At 39.7% G+C, this 21,027-nt stretch overlaps 1 protein-coding gene across 1 annotated transcript in view; it reads right to left on the bottom strand.

Moving 5' to 3' along the window:
- Positions 1-21,027, bottom strand: part of FBN1 (fibrillin 1) — a 227,109-nt gene that overhangs the window by 70,073 nt on the left and 136,009 nt on the right. The window contains exons 18-31 of the mRNA XM_014852866.3: positions 18,075-18,128; positions 16,322-16,447; positions 12,417-12,542; positions 11,737-11,856; positions 11,358-11,495; positions 10,443-10,493; positions 8,697-8,822; positions 6,185-6,412; positions 4,351-4,476; positions 4,105-4,233; positions 3,157-3,282; positions 2,929-3,054; positions 1,627-1,749; positions 373-498 (exon numbers count right to left, since the gene is read on the bottom strand). Coding sequence (XP_014708352.1) covers positions 373-498; positions 1,627-1,749; positions 2,929-3,054; positions 3,157-3,282; positions 4,105-4,233; positions 4,351-4,476; positions 6,185-6,412; positions 8,697-8,822; positions 10,443-10,493; positions 11,358-11,495; positions 11,737-11,856; positions 12,417-12,542; positions 16,322-16,447; positions 18,075-18,128 — 1,725 coding nt within the window. The remainder of the gene's footprint in view (positions 1-372; positions 499-1,626; positions 1,750-2,928; positions 3,055-3,156; positions 3,283-4,104; positions 4,234-4,350; positions 4,477-6,184; positions 6,413-8,696; positions 8,823-10,442; positions 10,494-11,357; positions 11,496-11,736; positions 11,857-12,416; positions 12,543-16,321; positions 16,448-18,074; positions 18,129-21,027) is intronic.

Genomic DNA, 21,027 nt, shown 5'->3' with positions numbered 1-21,027 from the left:
GGAGCTTTCCAAAACGAATAGACTTAATTCTAGAATTCACTGAATTCTTGTCAGAAATAAATTTTGCTGGCCTTTGGTCAAAGATTTTAAAAGCCTAAACTCTAGGCAGAGCAGAAGCAGGGTTAAGTGGACAGAAATACTACATACACATAAAAGAAATGCCATCTGGAGTTGACCAATGTTTAGCTCAGTCCATATGACATATCTGACATCACATCACAGTCACAAGAAAGTTGCCCTTTGGAATGTTAGCGCTATGCCCCTAAATATCCTTACTTCTCCCAAAGGATCTGTCTGTCAATTACTCAAACTAATCTTTATGTATTTGTAAATAACCAAAAAAAATTGGAAAATTCTGTCTTTTTTGCTTACCAACACAAGTCTTCATGTCTTCAGATGCCATGAATCCATCATAACACAAGCATCTGTATTCTCCAGGTATGTTTGTACACTGACCGCCATCACAGATATTGGGGTTATCTTCACACTCATCAATGTCTGCAGAGAATAAAACCGACAACGGCATGTTGTTGATATTGGTTCTATTATTCATTGATGAAAAAGTTAACCAACCCAAGTCAACTAAAGATTCTCATAAGACTACTAGTTCTCAAATCCAGATGAAGCTTTACCCTATCAGGTTATCCTGGGTAAAAAAGGTGAGAACCATTTTCAAGATTCATAGCATACTGTTCAGGATCGAGGTTCACACCCATTTAAATGTTCATCACTTAATTAGCACTTTTATCTCTGATATAAATTTATCATTCAAAAATGATTGTGAATCTTCTTTTTCTAATTGCCAAATTTAAATGCCTAAGGTCTATCATCTTCTGTTTTACTCACATGTTAAGGTAAAACTTGCTTGAAATAAGCATATCTACTTAGATGTATTTTTAGTAAAAATATCTATTTTCAACATTTAATTTTTATAGCCAAATTTATATACAGGACTTTTTAGGGAGATTTTTCTAGGTCTGATAAAATAATTTTGTTTCCTAAACCTAAGTTCTCTTCTTAACCCGAGTCAAAATCAAAACCTATATCACTTACCTCATTTCCCATCTCTAGCTGGCTACGTGGCTCTTGTAGCCCAGTGTGATACAACAGGAAGCATAAATTAGACCAGAGGTTCTCAAATTTTACCTTGCAACCAAAATCACTGGGAGGGCACGTGAAAACAGATTATTGGGATCCACCCCCAGGAGTTTCTGATTCAGCAGGTCTGGGGTGAGGCCTGAGATTCTGCATTTATAACACATTCTCAGATGATACTGATTCTGCTGGTCCAGGGAACACACCCTGGGGAGGACTGAAGTAGGCCAAAACAAAAGATTCTTCAAATTTCTGATCAATGAAGAAAATGTATTTTATACTCCATTTATTGAGCATGTGCCAGGTACTATGCTGAGTGCTGTATACACTCCTCCACACAGGCAATCTGAACTCCATCTTATAGATGAGGCACCTGATGCCAAGGATCTAAATCAAGGACACACAGCTAAAGTATGTGACAAAACAAAGATCTGAACTCAGGACTGTCTGACTCCCAAGCCTGGGCCCTGAACCACTCCTACAAAGGGACCTGTTACTGAGAGATTTCACAGGTGCCTAAAACCTACTTACCGGTGCACGACCTCTGGTCAGGCATTAGTGCGAATCCTGGCTGACAGCTACATTCATAGCTGCCTTCAGAGTTTGTACAGAAGGTCTCGCAACCACCGTTCATTATACTGCATTCATCAATGTCTAAGAAAAAGGAAAACAGTATCACATTCCTCTGTGTTTATGATCGTGGCACATGTTTAAAGTTTCCAGGGATGGGTCAAGAAAACAAACAAAGAGTATACAAAATTTAAAAAAGCATCCTAGGGCAAATGGAAGTCACTGCATTGTTTGGTTCCTTCAACAAATATTAACTACATACCTACTATGTGCTAGAGATGAGAATCTAATAGTGAATGAGATCAACACTATCCCTACTGTCATAATGCCTCAGCCAGGGAATTAGATGAACAATTAAGTACACAATGGTGTGCCACATGCAATGTAGAAGTGCTAGGTGTTAGGAAAACATAGCCCAGTTACGACAATGGGCACATAGGTGAAATTCTCTGGGTCATGGATTCAGTTATAAACTTGACATTCAGTTTGATTGATGAGGTTCCAACCATTTTAAAGGACTTGAGTTGGAGTTCTGAGTTGTCCTGGGCCATGTTTCAGAAGAATTTGGGCCGATTTATGATTTTGGGTGGAAACCATGTGAGATCCGGCAGTTCTACACAGGGTACACCATGCCCAACCAGGCCCAACCTGGCAGTTTCCAAAAAGTTTCACTTTGACTTTGGGCCACTCTTCCCAGCACCACTAAACCTACCGAAGACCAGCCACAAAGAAAAACGTTTGTCCCTCAAAACCGCACGTTTAAGGAATGCCAGACCTGGCCTCTATTTCAACGTAAGATGTGAACATAGCATGGTCTTCTTCCCAATAATTCTTCTTTGAAATCTTTCAGCTGATCAAAACTAAGGGTAGAGACTGCACCCTATACTTTTTGTCATTTTCACGGCACACACCATTCTTCGTTTACTTCAGGTGGTCTGTAATCACTTGCTGATTTGCCTGGGTATGCGTGTGTATAAACAATGCATGTGCTACTGTTCACTATGCAAAGTAGCGTGGGTCAAATTATACTTGCTAGAGCTAGAATATTCTATATCCTGAATTTAACTGGTTCTTTAAACAGACAAGGGAGGTGAGATCCATAGAGCATGAGCTACCATGAGAAGAATTTTACTTACAGGAAAGCAAGAAAGATTAAGTAAAAATAACTAGTGATGGAAACAGAACTCCGAGGACATGGCTTGAGTATTTTAGAAAGAGACTGAATAAAATAAAACATAAAATAACATAATATATAGAACTTACCAACACAAAACAGCCTGTCGGGAGTTGAATGATAGCCAGGGTTGCAGGCACACTGATACTTCCCGATGAGGTTCACACAGCGGCCATGGGGGCAGAGGTGCGCGCTCAGCTCACACTCGTTGATGTCTGTTTAGAAAACAGAAATAGCAAACGTCCAGCCATAAGCTTCTGACTCTGGCAGGATGTGGGTCGAATAACTGACTAAAAGTAAGTGAACTTCCTCCTTACCTATACATGCTGAGATGTTGGGGGACAGCTGATGACCAGCAGGACATTCACAGCGGTAACTTCCCTCGGTGTTTAGGCAAACGCCTCCTCGGCATAGGAGAGGATCTCTCTGACACTCATCGATATCTGCAAAACGGAAATGACCCGTGCTGAAGATGTTGGTGGTGTCCTGCTCAGGTCCCCATGACCCGGCCAGTGCACTCATTACCCAGTTGCTGGGAGTCCTGGCTGCGAATGGCTCACAGGCTCCCTTCTCGGAGAACTGCTGTCCACTTCACTCAGAAACACCTGGGAGGTGAGAGGTTAAACCTCCCTCCCATGCTGTGGGCTGCCCATGGCCAATAAGTGACTGAACTGACATGAGAGTATAATATCCTGGCCGCCTGGCCTCAAGGTGGGACAACTCTCTGGCACCATTCACCCTCCAAGTCCCCTGTGGGATCAGGTTAAGGCTGAAATGCAGCTGAACTCTTGGCTTCTCTTCTTCCCCTGCCCTAAGCTGCTTCTCTCACTTTCTTACAGGTTCCTCCTGAGAGCACTCTCTCAAAATAAAAACCCTATCTCAGGCTTGTTTCTAGGGAACTTGATCTAATGCATCCACCTTAATCAATCTCCTTTGCCAGAAATGTTGGAGAGAAACTTTATAATGTGACCCCTAAAATGGCTTACGTTTGAATTGTTCTCTCTCCCCTGGGGTGTCTATTCCAGGTGTTAAACTTACTTCTTAGGGACCCATAACTGGTGTCTGAGCCAGCTACCACCCCACAGCATGAATTCCCTCATTCTTTCCACATGTCAGTCTCCCTCTGCCACAGACAGATTCCTGACTCACTGGTCAAGAGACGAGTGCACTGGTGGAGCAGGAAGAACCTGGGACATAGGCTATGAGTCATCAAAGCTTCTTGGAATCCTTTCTTCCCCGTGCTGATGAAATGGTCACACACTTACCCATGCAGTTCTTCATCATCATGAACCCACTTTCATAGCCTTCATCACACTTGCATTCAAAGTCCCCTGGGGTGTTCACGCACTGGCCTCGGCCACAGAGGTCGGGAGATATGCGGCATTCATCAATGTCTGCACAAAAGCAGCAAGTGGCAGCAAATGAGGATCAGGACAGCTTTAATTCTTGTGGCAACATGTTACAGATGAAGAGATCTATATTGTCTCTCCAAGGTGAGCCCCTTCACTGACCTGTGCAGTTCCTTTCTTCAGAATCAAGAGCAAAGCCACTGTCACACCTGCACTTAAAGCTGCCGATGGTGTTTCTGCACTTGCCGTGGGTGCAGAGGCTGGGAATCATCTTGCACTCATTGATATCTTCAAGAAAAATAAAACACACAAAAAATTCATGAGCAACCAATTGGGAGGTCTCAATGCCCACCATTTAAATCCAGGAAGTTAGAAGGTCTTGATTTAAGGCCTTGGTAATAGCTATTTTAAAGAATCTGTGATGATCCATGAGAAATAAGACTTTGTAAACATTTCTAGTCTTTTAAACGTCTACATTTTAGAACGCATTATTAGATAAGTAAAGAGTGTCTTTATGCGGACTTCTAGAGCCCAGCACACTGCCTGATACACACTGAACATTTAACTTCTGCTGAATAAACGAGAGCTATTCTAAACCACTAGTGTCTATACTTAAAGCATGTAGAAGACGATTGGAACATATTGTTCACAGCAACTAACTGTGTGTATAGCGGAATGAGATATTCACTTATTCGTTTTGGATATACCTAAATAAGAATTTCGAAGATTTCATTTATAGTTTAATTATTTGCAAACAATGGATACTACATAAAATATTTTCTTAAATAACGTCTACTGTTTTAAAATATTTTCTCAATTAATTTTAAGGTTTCACTAGTATAATGAAGAGTTTCCTGTATACTAAGAGAGTGCATACGTAACATGTGATCTGAGATTCCTCTTCCAGAAGCTTTTCCAAAGCAAGACCTAAAGCTCAAGAAATACAAGTTCATTTCTAAAAAATGTCATGAGAGCTAGAGCTGGCAGATTAAATCTGAAGGACATGAAGTCCCTCTGTGGCAATGGATTGCCACAGCCTTTGGAAGCAAATCATTCAAGCTCCTTTGAATTTACTTAAGAGACATTTAAGAGGGCCTTCTAGAAGCTGTCTCTCTAGACAGTACCATTTTAACCCCCTGGGCTTCTAGGACCAAATGCTCAGTAGAAAAACAGGTCTACACTTTTTAATATAAAGATAATTAAGTGATATTTATATACTCATTTTCCATTTCTATAGGTTGATTTAGTTATGAAGTATCACAACTAGGTCTAGACACAATGGGCAACCAACACAAAACTATACCAGGAACATAAGCTGGGCCTTTCTGAATAATTGGAATTCTGAGTAACCAATTCTGATTTTTCCATACGCTGAAGTAAACAAGTTCTGTATCGTATGTAAAAAGTTAACTCAATTTTGGAATTAGGTTAAATCTGTAACTTCTTATTTTTTACATGGATTTTAGATTATAACATAATAAAATAATATTTTAAATATCCTAAGCCGCTGGAGCGTGTCTGCCACAGGAATTAATTTTGCTGTATTTGTACAAAGAAGACCTGCCACTGGGTTTCGCACGCCATTCACTCTTCAATGTCCACACTCAGGTGGACCACAGTGGCACAGATGCTTCAAGTCAGCAGACAAGAGATTGTGTCAAACGGCTTTAGCAGACGGCATAAAAATTTCCCAAAAAGGTTTTCCTTTCATTTACATTTAGCTTAGGATAATATTAAAATCTACTTTAACAGTTAATAATGACGATGGGGGAGGGAAGTGATTTCAGGAAGTCCTGAAATGTAGAAAAATAAAAATCTGTTATAGGTGAACATTTTGCTATTTAGGATTCAGAAAGCAAAGAATGCATACTGAGATGATCAAGGGCTGACCACATGGATGTTATTCATTGTAATTCTGTTAGTAGAACTCTGGGCTCCCAAAAATGCATCCTGTGGATCTACAAAGAAGAGCAGTCGACCACTGAAACCACCGTACCTTTGAAGAAAGGCTTTCCGTTTGTAATTTCTTTTGTGGCGAATCCAGGTCCTCTGGGACAGAGCTCCTCATACTCAGGTGTGTTTCTTACAGGACACTCCTCACATTCCTCAGTACCCCAGGCTGCCCCGACAGAGCAGCAGCAGGCGTCCATGCGGTGGCGGCCAGCAATGGGCAGAGTGCACTCCTCGTCCTCGTACCTCAGGAAGCAGGTTTCCAGGCGGATATCTGCCAGAGGGAACGGAGGGAGGCTGAGGAGAGCTACGCTGTTTGCACTTCCCCAAACTGCCAATGTTGTGTTAGGCAAAGTGCAATACACATAATAATTCACTATATACCTATTGACTAGAATTCAATTTTTTCCTCAAAATGACCTTAGGCTTTGTGGTGGATATTCTCGCCTAATAAAGACTCTCTTCTCTTTGGCAGCTCATATTTACTTGCACCTCTTATTTGTGGAAAGTTTCTTTTCAACTTTAGGCATCTTCTGATATTGCCACATAAGGACAATATTCTGAGGAACCCTGCCACGCTCTTTTGGGAGATGTTTTCTCCCTGTACAGACTGTGACTATTACCACTGCATGCACTCCATGATATCTTGGCGTCTCCTCTCTAGCGAAAATCAAACTGCAGTCTCTGCTGTTGGAGAACATCTGAGCTAGTCCAGCACCTTTTCCTTGGATCCACTTCATTTCTGGAGAGGTGGAATGTTAACTCTGAAATGAGGACTGCCCTACTTGAGATTAGAGAGGAAAAACAGCAAAGAAAAGCCATTCACTCGTCTTCTCAAGTATGTCTTTCACTCAACATGTGCTTGTGTGCATATTCTTCTGGATACACATGGGAGCCTGAGCTTACTTTACTGGTAGAAAACTTCTGAAGCCTTCTGGGCAAGTTTACATTCAGGTTGCCTATATTAAGATGGATACCTTTTTGTGTGTGTGTGAGGAAGATTGTTCCCGAGTTAACATCTGTGCCAATCTTCCTCTATTTTTTGTATGTGGGATGCCACCACAGCCTGGCTTGACGAGTGGTGTGTAGGTACACACCCAAGATTCAAACCTGCGAACCCTGGGCTGCTGAAGCGGAGTGTGAGAACCCAACCACTATGCCACTGGGCAGGCCCCAAGATGGATACTTTTTAACCGAATTCCTTTTTTTTTTCTTTTGAGGAAGATTAGCCCTGAGCTAACATCTGTGGCCAATCCTCCTCTTTTTGCTGAGGAAGACTGGCCCTGAGCTAACATCCATGCCCATCTTCCTCTACTTTATATGTGGGACGCCTACCACAGCATGGTCTGACAAGCGATGCCATGTCCGCACCCGGGATCCGAACCAGCAAACCCCGGGCCACCAAATCGGAACGTGTGAACTTAACCACTGTGCCACCAGGCCGGCCCCTAAATGAATTCCTAATTAAACATTGAAGCATCTTTCAACTGGAGAACTTGGAAGAAGGTTCTCATTAAATGCTGATTCCTTCTAAACAAAGAAGCTAAGACTCAATGAGATTAACTGACATCTATAGCTACAAAAAGACTCTAACCTTTGAATTCCAGCTTTTCTATTCCATATTGCTTACATCATAAACCATAAAGTTCTACTTTTAAAGGTTTGCTAGTTCTAATTTGTAAGTGATCCAAGTCTGTTAACCACATCCTAATCTTTTAACCACCTAGAGTAGTCCTTCACTAAGGATGCTCTTCAGAGTAATAATACAGTTTTAGATACACAATGTGGCTGAGCATCATTTCCAGAGTCATGGACTCAGAAACCAGCGATCCAAGGGACATATTCCTGGCAGTCAGAAGCCATAGCAGTAACACCAGAATAAGTCTGCCAGACCCCACAAGTACGACTGTGTGATCTCAAACTTGCTGCCACTGTGAGTCCACAAGGCAGCTTTCTAAGAACTCAAGGTTCTTGTCCAGTCTCTTCCTCATCATTGTCACTTGGGCTCTCGCAGTTGGCATGGAGAATCCCACCATGACTGGGAGTGACAACAGCCCTAGGCTCCCTTAGTTTCACTCTTCAGGACTATGGTGCTCTTCACTCCTGATACCCACAAGAGTTTCCGGTAAGGACCTGTTCTTCTGGCCAATGGCATGACATACCTAGCAGGCATGGGCTACAGTTTCCAGTTAAGTGAAAATGTTCTCACCAGAATTCCCCTTGTACTCTACAATCCATGACATTTAGGGGGCAGATTTAAGAGCTCTGGAATAACTGTGATGGTAGTGATTTAAAGAATAGTTACATATCAATAAAGGACTAAAGTTTCTCTTCACTAACATGTTCTCTATTCTTTTTATAAAGAGTGAACAAAGAGCTGAGTCAGGAAGGCTATATGTCAAGGAAACCACCACAGATCCTAACAGAAATGCTAAATTTGCGGGGGATGGGGGTGGGGGGTGTTTGTACTTAGAACCAAATATTCAGCTATCTTGTTAAGTGAGTTTTTAATAATCTTTAAAAACTGTTCATTAGAAAATAATGAGCTCAGTATTTACCTAAGCAGATCCTCCCTGTAGCATCCAAAGTCATTCCACTGGGACATTCACACTTAAATGATCCCTTAGAGTTAATACATAAGCCATTTTTGCATACTCCCGGGAACACTTCACATTCATCTATGTCTATGAAGAAAAAAAAGGCATGAAGTAAATATATCTGTACAACATCATTCCACTTTATTCCATTCATGGAGTCATAATTATTCTCACAACAGAAAAGGCCATTTGGAACCTGATAAATTCACAAAACTACTGTGCCTCCAAATAGCTCATGTAGAATTTCTGGGATGTTTGAATAGCAACCAGACTGAGGCCACCAACTACCAAAGATATAAGAGTTTTGCCATTGGTCTCAGGGAGTAATTTTTGAGTTGCAGTGACAGAGAGCTGGTATGAGTTCTTGGGGACAGCTCTGGGTACTGTGGACATCTCACATAAGGCCCCACAGGCCATATAATTAGTTTTATGAGACCAGATGTCTAGAAGTAAGTAGAGAAACAGAAACTCGGTCTTTCAAATTAGCAAAGAAGGAATACCTTGAATGTGAGCATAGAAAAAAATCCCACTGAGGAATACGTGGGGCCAGTCAAAGGAATCTCTTTTGAGAAGTTCTGAGACATTCCCATAACTAGTTCTAACTCAGCAGTGTTCTCAGGACGGCCTGTCAAAGGGTTGGTGGTCCCAGCTTGAGTTGGGGAGCGTCAAAAGATGCTCATGTTCATTCATTCAGCATTCACCCAAAGTCTCTCAAATGTACCAGCCCCAGTCCTTCCCAGTTTGCTTAATGGAAAGCAGTATGTTCACTTAATTTGGAAAAATATTCACCATCAAGTTAATCCAAAGAAAGGCACTTACTTGCCAATGCCAAAAACGGGGAGTGTTAGTTAAGAAACTCACACACTGTGTCTCTATTTAGAAGAAACTTTCCAAGCCAGGGATGTTAAAAAAAATATTCTAAATCTTTCCTTGCAAGAGAGATAAATGGGGAGGGGGAAATTTACCTTCTGGGATTTTTTTGTTGTTGTTCTGGCCACTTGTACATCAAAATATGCTGCTGAGGTCAGATAAGTTATTAACAGTGGGTCTGGACCAGAGAAAGGCCAAAGGATTCAGTCATCATTTGGAAAGCAAGACCTTGGGTGGGGGTTGTAGCGTTCCTCTTTATTTGAGCAGGGAAAAAACTTCATTTCATCCCACATATGGGACTAATTGATGTTTTTAAAATTTTTCAGCTGCTGTGTCATGTCAGGTTGTGTTAGTCACCCTGACCTATGTCTATCTGGGACTCCGTGAGAAAGAATCACAGCAAACTGGAGAGAGTCCATGCACACTTTCAAAAACGAGTCAATAGAGTTGGTCCTTCTAAACCATCCGTGACCAAGAAACAAACAAGAAACAAGAAAACCAGGACAAACCAAGAAAAATACAAATGGTATAGCCTCATTAAAAGCTTCCTTTTTTCTCTTCCTGATGGATAGCACTTCGAAAGTACAGTCACTCTACACATGGTCAGCCTAAAACATTTTCAGCCACCCTGTCCTTTGGCCACAGTGGTCTGACACTGGCAATAGCATATATATGCTTCTAACGTTAACATCTGTTATGTTTTGCACTTCTCATTATTTTTTTTTCTCTGCCGCATATTTCTCACTGTGAACTTACATGACAGCTTGATCCAGTCCAAGTTAACACAAGCATTCTTCAGCACACAGAAATTTATGGTTTATAAATAATCATAAATACCTTCACATTGTGTTCCTTTAATTCTTGAATAGCCTCTACCACATATGGGATCTGTAAAAAAAATAAACAAAAACCAAAAAACAAATTTGAGATAACACTATCCAGACTTTGTAGTTATGACATAGTATAAGAAACATGAAAAAGGACCTGGAACATGAATTAGATTTTGTTGCTATGAATAAGTCTGAGATAAGAAAGTGTTTCTGAGATTACATAGATGAAGAAGAAGAATGAAACGTCTCCTGAATCAAGCACAATTCCTCTGAGATATCCTAAGAGATCCAAAGGTACCCTAAAGACCATGCTAAGGTGATGACTAAGAAGGAAATGGACTAGATTTCTCTCTTGCTATTAGCCCTAAAACAGGAATCGCCCTACAGGATTTCTGTAACATAAATATGGAAAACGAAATCCAAACCTTGAAGGTCTCATGCACTGCAGCATTCAGACTCTATAAATTCATACATTTATATACCCAAACATCAAATCAACAAAATCATCAGCAAGGCGCTCAAGCCTCAGCCTCACAGCAGATTCAGAAATTTAGTCATGAATACTGGTGCCTTTACATCAATCGGTGTTTTGGAAGAAAATTTGCGCCTATAAAAATCTTGGGACCCCTAATCATGAGGTTCCTGAGAGAGCCAATAGGAATTGCTGTTCCAGGAAAGCACCACCAGCTAACCACATTACAAAGAGCTAATAAAAAACAATAAATTAACCAAATCCCATAAAATGATTGTCCTTGACACTCTTCTTGGTTTCTTATTCAGCAACATGTTTCATTGAGGTCATCAGAATTAAATCTTCTAAAATTCCCATATGAACCTAAATGAATAAATACTGGGCTTCCCCTTTTCTAAGAAAAATGATCAGTGGAATGGGCACAAGAGCCTCAGCACCCGCTTCTCTTACCGACTTGGCATTTGCTACATGGGCTTCCCCAGGCAGCACCAAGGGAGGAACAGCACTGGGACTTTAAGATGGCTCCATTGATGTTGATCTCACACCGTCCATCGATGATAGTCTGCCAACATGTACCCTTGGTGGTTTCTGCAGAGTGGAAGAATGATATTTAATAGATACTTAATAGAATCTATACCAAAAATACAAAGATGCGCACTGGAATTACAGCAGGAATGGCATCATGAAACAAGAAACAATGATCATTTTTAATTTTTTTCATCCATACTTAAACTCTTCCGCAGTAAAAGCGGACACTAAATAAATATATAAGTAAATAAAACAGCAGCATTGATAAACATAAGAAAATCATTCTCAGAAAGATAAATACCTATGCAGATGGTTTTTGTTGGATCCAAGGAACTTTCAGAAGTACATTCACAAATAAAAGAGCCCGGGCTGTTCTTGCAGGCTCCATTAATGCAAGGACTGGATTCACATTCATCAATGTCTGGAACAACAACAGATCTACATTACTGCTAAAAACTAACCCTGGGCACGAATGAATATTTAAACTTTGGCCTCAATTGTTGCCCCGCAGTCTTCACTAGATTGTGAAGCTGACATAAATAGACTTTTTTTCTACAGTAGATAGAATGCCAAAGACAGGAATCGAGCGCATCTCTACAGTACAGAATCTGAAACACGACTGAAACTTTTCATTCAGAAAATTTGGAGCAAATGTAAGTGTGACTTCTGAATTACTAACGCAAATAGCATATATGCAATATTTTCTTCAGCTATTAAATGATGGCGAATAAAATGCCAATTGCAGACAAACGCAAAATCAACACTTTTAAACGGCATTTAAATGTAAAATAAACAGCAAGTAAAATGCCAGTCGCAGGCAAGTACTGTCAGTAGCTTACAAGTTCCATTTGGGATCACAGAATCTCAACTAAAGGAACATAATTGTCTAAAATAGGAGACTGTAATTTATCCTCATGGTTTTCTAATGGCATTTCCAAAAGACAGCAAAGTACATGGTAGAAGAACAAAAATGCAGTTTACCTTCACAGGTTTTTAGGTCGGGTTTGTATATAAATCCCTTGGGGCAGGTACACACGAAACTTCCCGGAGTGTTTCTACATTGTCCATTGTCACAAAGTAGACTGTTTAATACACATTCATTAATATCTGGAAAACCAATGAAAAGGAACTTTTAAAAGAGCCCATCCCTTGCATACAACTTCTTTGCTTTCTTAGGTTAGGTTTTTAAGTTATAACGATATGATCAATTCAAGCAAAGAGGCAAACTCTTGTACCTTTGCTTTTTGTCTAAATTACCTAATTTTAGGAGAATATAGGCTTGACCTGATTATGTATACTAGACGTCTGCAAAGTCTAAAGTCATCAAACATTACTCATTTCACTTTTTTCTTTAGCAGGAAGAAAACCTGGATTTGCGGGAAATCATTCATCTTTACTTTATATAATTGTTTCATAGCGCCAGAATTCAAAGGACTAATCCTATTGATTTAAGGAACTTAGTAAATATTTAAAGAGTATGGTCCATCTTTGATTTGTGTTAGTTCCAGGATAGGTGCTTCTTCCTTAGAATAATTTAAGGAATTATATTATTGTCATAAGGAATTCAGACTTGAGATTCAGAGAGCTAAGGAAAGGTCCGTGCTTTTAGCTGAATAATAGCCCTGTCTGATGCAAAAATCTAACTTTTAGATATGTATGACTTAGATAATTTAGGAAGTGTGGAAATTACCCAGTTTGTTATACCCCTTTGGGCTAAATTACATCACACAGCCTACAGAATAGGCTATACATTCACAAGGAATTTTTTTTTACACATTGAGAGATCCTGATTAGATTATCATTTGACAGGCTGGTAGCCCTAACATAAGGGAGACACAAATTCAGCACTGGAGAGCTGCAAGGGGTTCACAGAAGTAAGTACACTTAAATCAGCAACATACTTATAAAGCACTTAAAATGTGGGAAAATTGAGTACAAAGTTATGTTATTGTCTGAGCAAAGAGCATGCTTAGAATTCCATCAAAAAAAAGCTAACACTTCTCCAAAGGGTCAATATTGCAATTCTTAAGCTTTGATGATGTCAGAAGAATCTGGAACTTTAAATTGAGAATTGATGGTTAAGATAAGAACAGCCAGTCTCTGGAGTCCTGTATGGGAAGTGGCTGGAGTGGGTCTTTGATCCCTAACTTCATACCTCTGAGCATATTCTGAAATATGAACATACTTCTGACCTGAGGCCAACAGGTTCAACTTTGGAGCATATACTAAAGCATTGAAGGAGGAATCCTTCCTGCCTCCCAATCTCTCCCTTTTGCTTCCCATGGGGGGATTTTTGGATGAAGCTAAAACATCTCCGTATCTTTCTGACCAGCCCAAATAAATAATGATTTTTTCATGTCTGCCAATGAAGAGAGGCTCTTGTAGAAAAATGAAATAGTAAAACCTGTTTTCAGTTGAGTCTACTTTGAAAGGACCACGTGTACTCAAAGAACAACTGTACCCTAAAAAGGGGCCCTGATGTTAAGGGCGTGAGAGAGGAAAAATTCATTTCTCAAAAGTCAATGTAGACCACAAAGAAGGCCAGGCGAGGCTTGGGCCAGCAATAAAAGTTAGGGGGAGAAAAAGAAACCTGTAGTCAAAAGAAGAGAGTTCTGTGATAAGATTGTAGCTCCCCTGACCTGCTTCCATGCTCTGTTTTCTTAGGTACTGGTTTAGCCTGAAACTCAGATGAAAGCTGATTTAAATGGGGGCAGATGATGCTTTGCTTTACTGTTAGTTCTTTTTATGTGTGTGTAACCGCTACATATTAAGAAGGAAAGCAGGTGAAAAGATTCAGAGTAAGATTTCCACTTTTTCCAAAATAACTGATATTTCTACCTTGCCCATAATGACAATTGTCAGTAGCCCTAACAAAAAAGGCAGCTATTACGTGTGCAACTCTGGTTCAACCTGCAAAATTAGAGAACTGTACATTGTACAAGAGGCGCAGTATCCTTACCATGTTCTCTTCAAGTGGTTAAACAGAAGACCAAAAGTAAAAATTATTTACAAAAAATAGTGACAGTATAGGAAAGAAGAAGAGAATGTTAGAGAGTGTGAGCACAGGAGACCTATAGAAATAACTCAGAGAGGTGCACACAGAGCCAGAGGGGCAAAGACATTGAGGGCTTATTATAAGATGTCTGAAGTTAACTTCCCACTTCACCTCACTGTCTCTGGAATCCACTCCCTTTTCTCCATTTGTACAGAGATAGAGACTAGACCTTCACCGTGTGTCACCAAGTAAAGCTGCCCACATTGTTGTAATACTCATATCAGAGTGTTAATATAAACACAGAATTTTGTAGGAGGAGGAAGTATGATAAAAAAGAAAGGAAAAAGAAGAAATGGCCAAGTATAAAAAAGTTGAATTTGAATGAAGGCCTTTGTAATAGATTAAAAGAACTGTAGAGAACCCTGTACCCTTTTGTGGTACAAGGATTTCTGAAGGAGTCAGAAATAGACAATTAGGCTGGAGGAGCTCTGGAAAGATGTGTACAATGATGAGAGGTCAGGGGACAACTTACGGATATTTCAGAGATGGTCATTTTTTTAATAGTTCAATATAGTATTATAAATTTTTTAAAAATATTCCATTGATATGGCCATTTTTCCTTGTCCAAGGGAGTAAAGTTCTATATGATATAATTTAATCCGATTCCTTTTATAAGATAAGGTGTCACTTGTCCAATCAAAAGCAACAAGTTTCTTGGGAGACGTCCAACTATTTCAGCAAGCTCCCCAACACCAGAGGACTTCAAACGGTAAAGTAAAGGACCATGATAAAGTGGCTTGATACCTGGGGACATATAGGGGAAGGAACTTTCTTTTCTTGGGTCAGAACATATGACGACTCTCTAATGGCTGGATGGGAGATAGCTAAGTCCAGCACCCAACAAGTAGTTGATACTTGCTAGACTATATGTTGAAAGAATGAAAAGTAGGACATTCGTGTTTATTTCAATCTTCAGCATCTCTGAATTATTACATGTTCCAAAGACTGACCACCTTACAGCAGTACTTTTCAAATTCTACCACTAAAATATGACTAATGGCAGAAGAGTGTAAGCTCCCACCTCTAATCCCTAAATGGCTTTCAGAAAGTAAAAATATATTTGAAGCCCCCTTTCTATTGTAAAGCCTATTAATTTTCATCTTACTCCATGAAAGTATGCTTGCTTTGACATAAAATGTGTTTTGCCTCCAAATCAAAAGACGCACCATCTTACATTTTGGTTTTGCTACACTCTGGCAAATTCCCACAAGTATGAATCTTCCAGTTTTAGAAGCCCAACTTTAGGAAACTTGAGGTAGTATGCCACTACACTACAGAACGGACAATACATTTCAGAAAACTAGTCTAGGCAACTGGAAAAAGATGAAGAAAAAATACTGGTGCCCACATTGACCATTTTCTTCCAAACCTAAGGATTTACTTGGTTATTGGCTGATACCTTCATTAAGGATTGTTAGAGCATCAAAAATGGTGTTATTAGAGAACAGCTATTACTGAAAATAAACTGAGTTTTCTCTGATTAAATCTAGTAAGTGGTTAGGAGAGAGTTGGTTTTATCAAGAGTTGTGTCCTGATAAAAAATAGGGATGCCTTTGTAGCCACATGAGAATGGCTCACAATCTTTACTTTTTATACGTCTAAGGAGCTTCTCTTTTACGAAGTGAATATGATAGATGAATACACGCATAAATTGTCAAGATTCAGCTCTGCAAATTTTAATCAAGACATGTATGTGCCACGCTGACACTCAAAGTGTAGAGCATCCACTTGCCCAGTCCTTTAAGCTACTCAAGGGCAGCTCCCTTTTGAGCATCAAAGGAAGGAATGCATGATGCATGAAATGTCCTAGAAAACAGAAGACACTTCTTACCAACACAGTTTTTCCCAGTTGAATCTACTTCATATCCTGAATTGCATATACATTTGTAGGTCCCACGGAGATTTTCGCAAATTCCATTTGGGCAAATATCAGGATCCAATGCACATTCATTTATATCTGCACCACAAAAAGAAGTTAAAAATCATTAACTTTCTAAAGTAAACATCAAATGAACTGTCAAAAAAAATAACATTGCAAGAAATGTAATGACCTTAAGACCTCGTAAAAAAAAAAAGTTTCACTTTGATGAGAAAGCTTGATCCCTTTTTCTCACTACAAGATATTCTGGGTGAGATCTTCCTTCCATCAGTCCCTGGGAGGAACTTGGCATCTGAGCTGGAACTACAAAATTACCAATCCTTAGTCAAATTGAAGGAAGTCTCCTGGACTTCTCCTTGTCCAAACATCAAGATGGAAAAGTGGATCAACTGCAGAGCCCGAGTCCCTATAGCTGGTCTCCCTGTACCAGTCCATCCCTCTTCAATCTACTTTCCACACTGCCACCAGACTTAACGTAAAAACAAGACGATTGTGTCATCATCATGGTTCAAACTCCTGTAGGTTCAAGAATATCCTCAAGATTAAATTAAAATATGAACTCTGTTTACTCACTTTAAACTTCTCACTCTTCTGTGAACTTATAACACCCTCTTCACTCTATGCTGGGCATGTCTGGAGTGGGCCCATGCATCGATGTGAAACCCCTTCAAACACCACCTGCTCTGGAAAAGCCTCTGCTACTCTGCCCAGATGAGGCTGGCCTCTCCCTCTTCTGTGCTCTCATAGACTGAGGGGAGCTCTAATAGTCAAGCGCGATGCACAATGACAATCAGAGAATAGCTAGTCTCAAATCTTGGTGCCTGGTTCTTCTCTAAATCAGGGTTGACTTTTTTTTCCTTTTCTAGGTCCTATTACAACTTACTTATTCCTCACTAACTCCTCATCCATCATAAATTTCCTTACTTTCCTTCTTTACTCCTTCAAATATCTCCTCCCCATCTTCATCCACACATAAGAATGAAATCAATCAAGTTGAATGAACTGACAATCAATTCAGCCAGTCCACCTTTTTTCAGAACTCTCCTGAATCAAATCATTTTGTTTTATATTAACAAAATATAAACCCTTCCTCTTTCTTGTCACTTATTTTTACACTTGTTCCAATTCTCCCTTTTAACTTTAATTCCTTTTATGGCACTGATATTTTTCTAGTTCTAACTCCTACACTTAAATATTTCATTCTCTGCCAGCTCAGTTCATTGCTGTCACTGCTTGCTACAAAATATAAGATGGCTCCCAATTGCCATCTTACAATGACTGAGCACTGATAATGACTGAGAGTTAAGAAGTTGTGCAAAATGTAGATGGATAGCAGTTCAATTGAGCTCATAATCCTGAATTGCACTTGACAGTGGAAGATCCAAAGGAGGCCCAGGCTGCCGCTTCTCGTGAACGAGCAGCCACACTCATTGCGTCTCATCCACAGTCCTCCATCAACCGCCCTGGGACAGCACCCAACCCTTCAGTATCAAGCCCCACACCCACATCCAGCAATCCCAGGACCCACTGTGCCATAGTTGCTCTGCCATTGGAGGATTCTAGCCAACCCAAGTACATCATGCAGTGATGGCCAGAGAGTGGGTCAGACCAGACTGGTGTAAAGGGGCCAACTGGAAACCCACAGGAATGTCCAGTGCTGCCTCTGCACACGCTCAAGGTAGTAAATTTCAAAATAAGTCCTTACCACTGCCTGCTGACGTCATTCCTGGCCCACTGCTGCACAGTGCCTGATATTCCGCTGCAATAAATTAACAGATAGTAAATGATTCCCTTGTTTGCAGAACAGGTCAATCCTGCCCTTAGCTTTACACACATAATTTCCTCCAAAGTGAGTGGAACTGAAATAAAGTGGTAACGGAAAAGGAGGCATCTCCCAGGGGGGTCACCATTACACCAGGCTCCCATTTAAAAGGCTCCACATCTCTGAGAAAAACCACTTTTAAGGACACAGGCAAGTTACAGCAACTCCTTGTGCAAAGCAGTTTCGGAAAAGGTGTTTTTCCTATAACTCGATTTGGTTCACCAGGGAACACTTTACACTTACAGTGAAATGTGCCTGTTAAAATGTGGTTTCTTAACTGTTAATAAAACTTTCTCCCACCGTCTTGGGATTAATTTTGTTCCTAGTGAGAGCTGTTTTTTTTTTTTTTTAGTACAATCAAGTTCTTAATGTTTTCTCATTTCTCTCTGCAAATTCTCCAGCCTCCACTCACAAAAAAAAAGAGTATCTATGCTTGCACTGAAATGTATTTTTAGAGTTAATTTCATCAGGATACTAGACTCACTCTATATAATAGGTCCATCAGGAAAATATTGCATAATGTTAAAATTGTGAGATCTTATTGAAGAAACTGAGGTATATTGGATACGTTACCAAGCTGTGATGGAATCAGATTTCTATTTCTTAAAATTGATAGAATGTTTTATATACAATCCAACAATATTTAGATGAATATGAGTGAATGATGAAAATGGAGAATGAACTGGAAAAACACTTTATCCAAGGAAAAGAAACTACAGTGTCCCCTTAGTTGCCCCTGGTTTCTGACAACCACAGAGTCTCGTGGCCAAATGCAAATCATTTGTGCGTAAGTGGCAAGAGAACTGGATCCTAGAGATGGGCCTTTTTACAGGGGTCATCTGCAGCTCACAGCTGAAGCAATACTATACTTTTGCATACTAGAAAACTGTATTCCTGATGACAGTGGATGCAAATGAGTTATAGAGACAAAAATATTAAAGTTGGTGCCTTCAGAGCCTGTGCCTTCTAGCAAATGTACATTTAGAAAAGTGATGAAATCTCTTAATTTTTTAATCATCTTAAAAGGGGCCAGAATAGGAACAAATAGGAAGGTGTCTGTCATTGTGTGTTTGAAAGGCAGGAACTGGGAGCAAAAAGAAATACATCTTTATTCTCTCATGTCAGCAATTAATTAAAACATTCATGAAATACTGTAAGTAATAAAACAGGAAAAAAAAATCATGCCAGTTTTATAAAAAGCACTTTTACAGTTAGTGCTAAATTAGCTGATGCTTGGCCTGAGTGCGGGCAAATTATTGTCATCACTCTTTTCCATTTGGGCAGGATCTCATACTAGACTATTCTTTGTAGTGAATTCAGATCAGCATGAGTTTGAATGCTGATGACAATGCTTATTGCTGGGGGTCTTGGGAACAAGCCCTTCCCCTCTGTTAGCTTCCTCTTTGATAAAGTGGAGATAATGACACCCAACCCACATGGTGGTTCTGTGGATTTAATGACAGGACATGTAAAGTACTCGGCACAATGCCAGGCACAGCTCAGGTACTTAATCAATGATAGGTGTTGCCGAGCTAACTCAGGGTTGTGCCATGGAGACAGTGGTATGGGAATAGATGAGAAAATTCCTAATAATTACACTTCCATGAATTTAACAGACTGATTTTCTGTGAGGAATAGCTTCATAGTAGCTTGCTTGACTTCCAGAGCACAAAGATGAGCTTTAGATGTTGCAGGGTTGGAGTTTTTCATAAACTGACTAAAGATATTCCTCTGGATATTTTCAGTACCTTTAAAAATCCCCCCTCTCTCCAGAAACGAAGGAAATCCTACATTCAGTTCCCTCATGATTTGGTATTTTCAACTAAAGAGGTGAAGAAACCAAACCGAATGAAACCACTTCCACATGTGAACCTCTTCTGTGCAAATTCATTCAAGTATAAACAGAAGCGAGTGAAATTGGGCCTCAGTTTAACTCTCTTTCAGCTTTACTGCTTAAAGTAATCTGGTCTCTTTTGGTCATCTTTTTATAAGCCCTCTTCATTTTCCTATGTATCATAAGAATTCTTTGGGGATATACTTGGTCCAGAGGAAAAGGTAAAAACAAAGAACTGTATGCACCAAGGGTCCTGGATTCTAAGTTTTGGCTCCTCCACTCATTCAATAGGAGAAGAAATCATCTATACTCTTGTGCACTGGTTTTCAAGATACCTATCTATCCTGTAAATTCAAAGTATGTAAGAAATGTAATTTGGAAAGCTAAAGTAACATACAAAAGGCTGATATTAATAATATACGACTATAAAGCTACATGGAAGTAATTTTGTTGGATAAAATTATATTTGTACACAATGTAATCCAAGTATATAAACACATCTTTAACTGATTGGTAATCATATATAAAATGATCATTTGTATATTATTCACTGGGTGAAGTAATCAGCCAGAATAAAGTTTTCTTTCTTTAATTGGCATCCCTCATTTCTTTTAAAGTCTTCCATTGAACTTTCACTAATTTCTCATAATCTATTTTAATTTCTAACTCTGTAATTTCCAACATTATCATTTTCAAAATGACAAATGTTTAAAAATTGTGAGTTAGTCTTTCATTGATTGTATCTAGACTAGAAATGAACTGACTGACTCTTAGATGAAACCAACCAATCAGAACTACATGGTTTATATATTAGGTTTAACTCTATTTTTTTTTTTTTTAAAGATTTTATTTTTTCCTTTTTCTCCCCAAAGCCCCCCGGTACATAGTTGTATCTTCTTCGTTGTGGGTCCTTCTAGTTGTGGCATGTGGGACGCTGCCTCAGCGTGGTTCGATGAGCAGTGCCATGTCCACGCCCAGGATTCGAACCAACGAAACACTGGG

The sequence above is a fragment of the Equus asinus genome, chromosome 2 (genome assembly GCF_041296235.1).
Source record: "Equus asinus isolate D_3611 breed Donkey chromosome 2, EquAss-T2T_v2, whole genome shotgun sequence".
NCBI lineage: Eukaryota > Metazoa > Chordata > Mammalia > Perissodactyla > Equidae > Equus > Equus asinus.
Note: the sequence above shows the minus strand (reverse complement) of the source record. Positions and strands in the feature narration are given on the sequence as shown.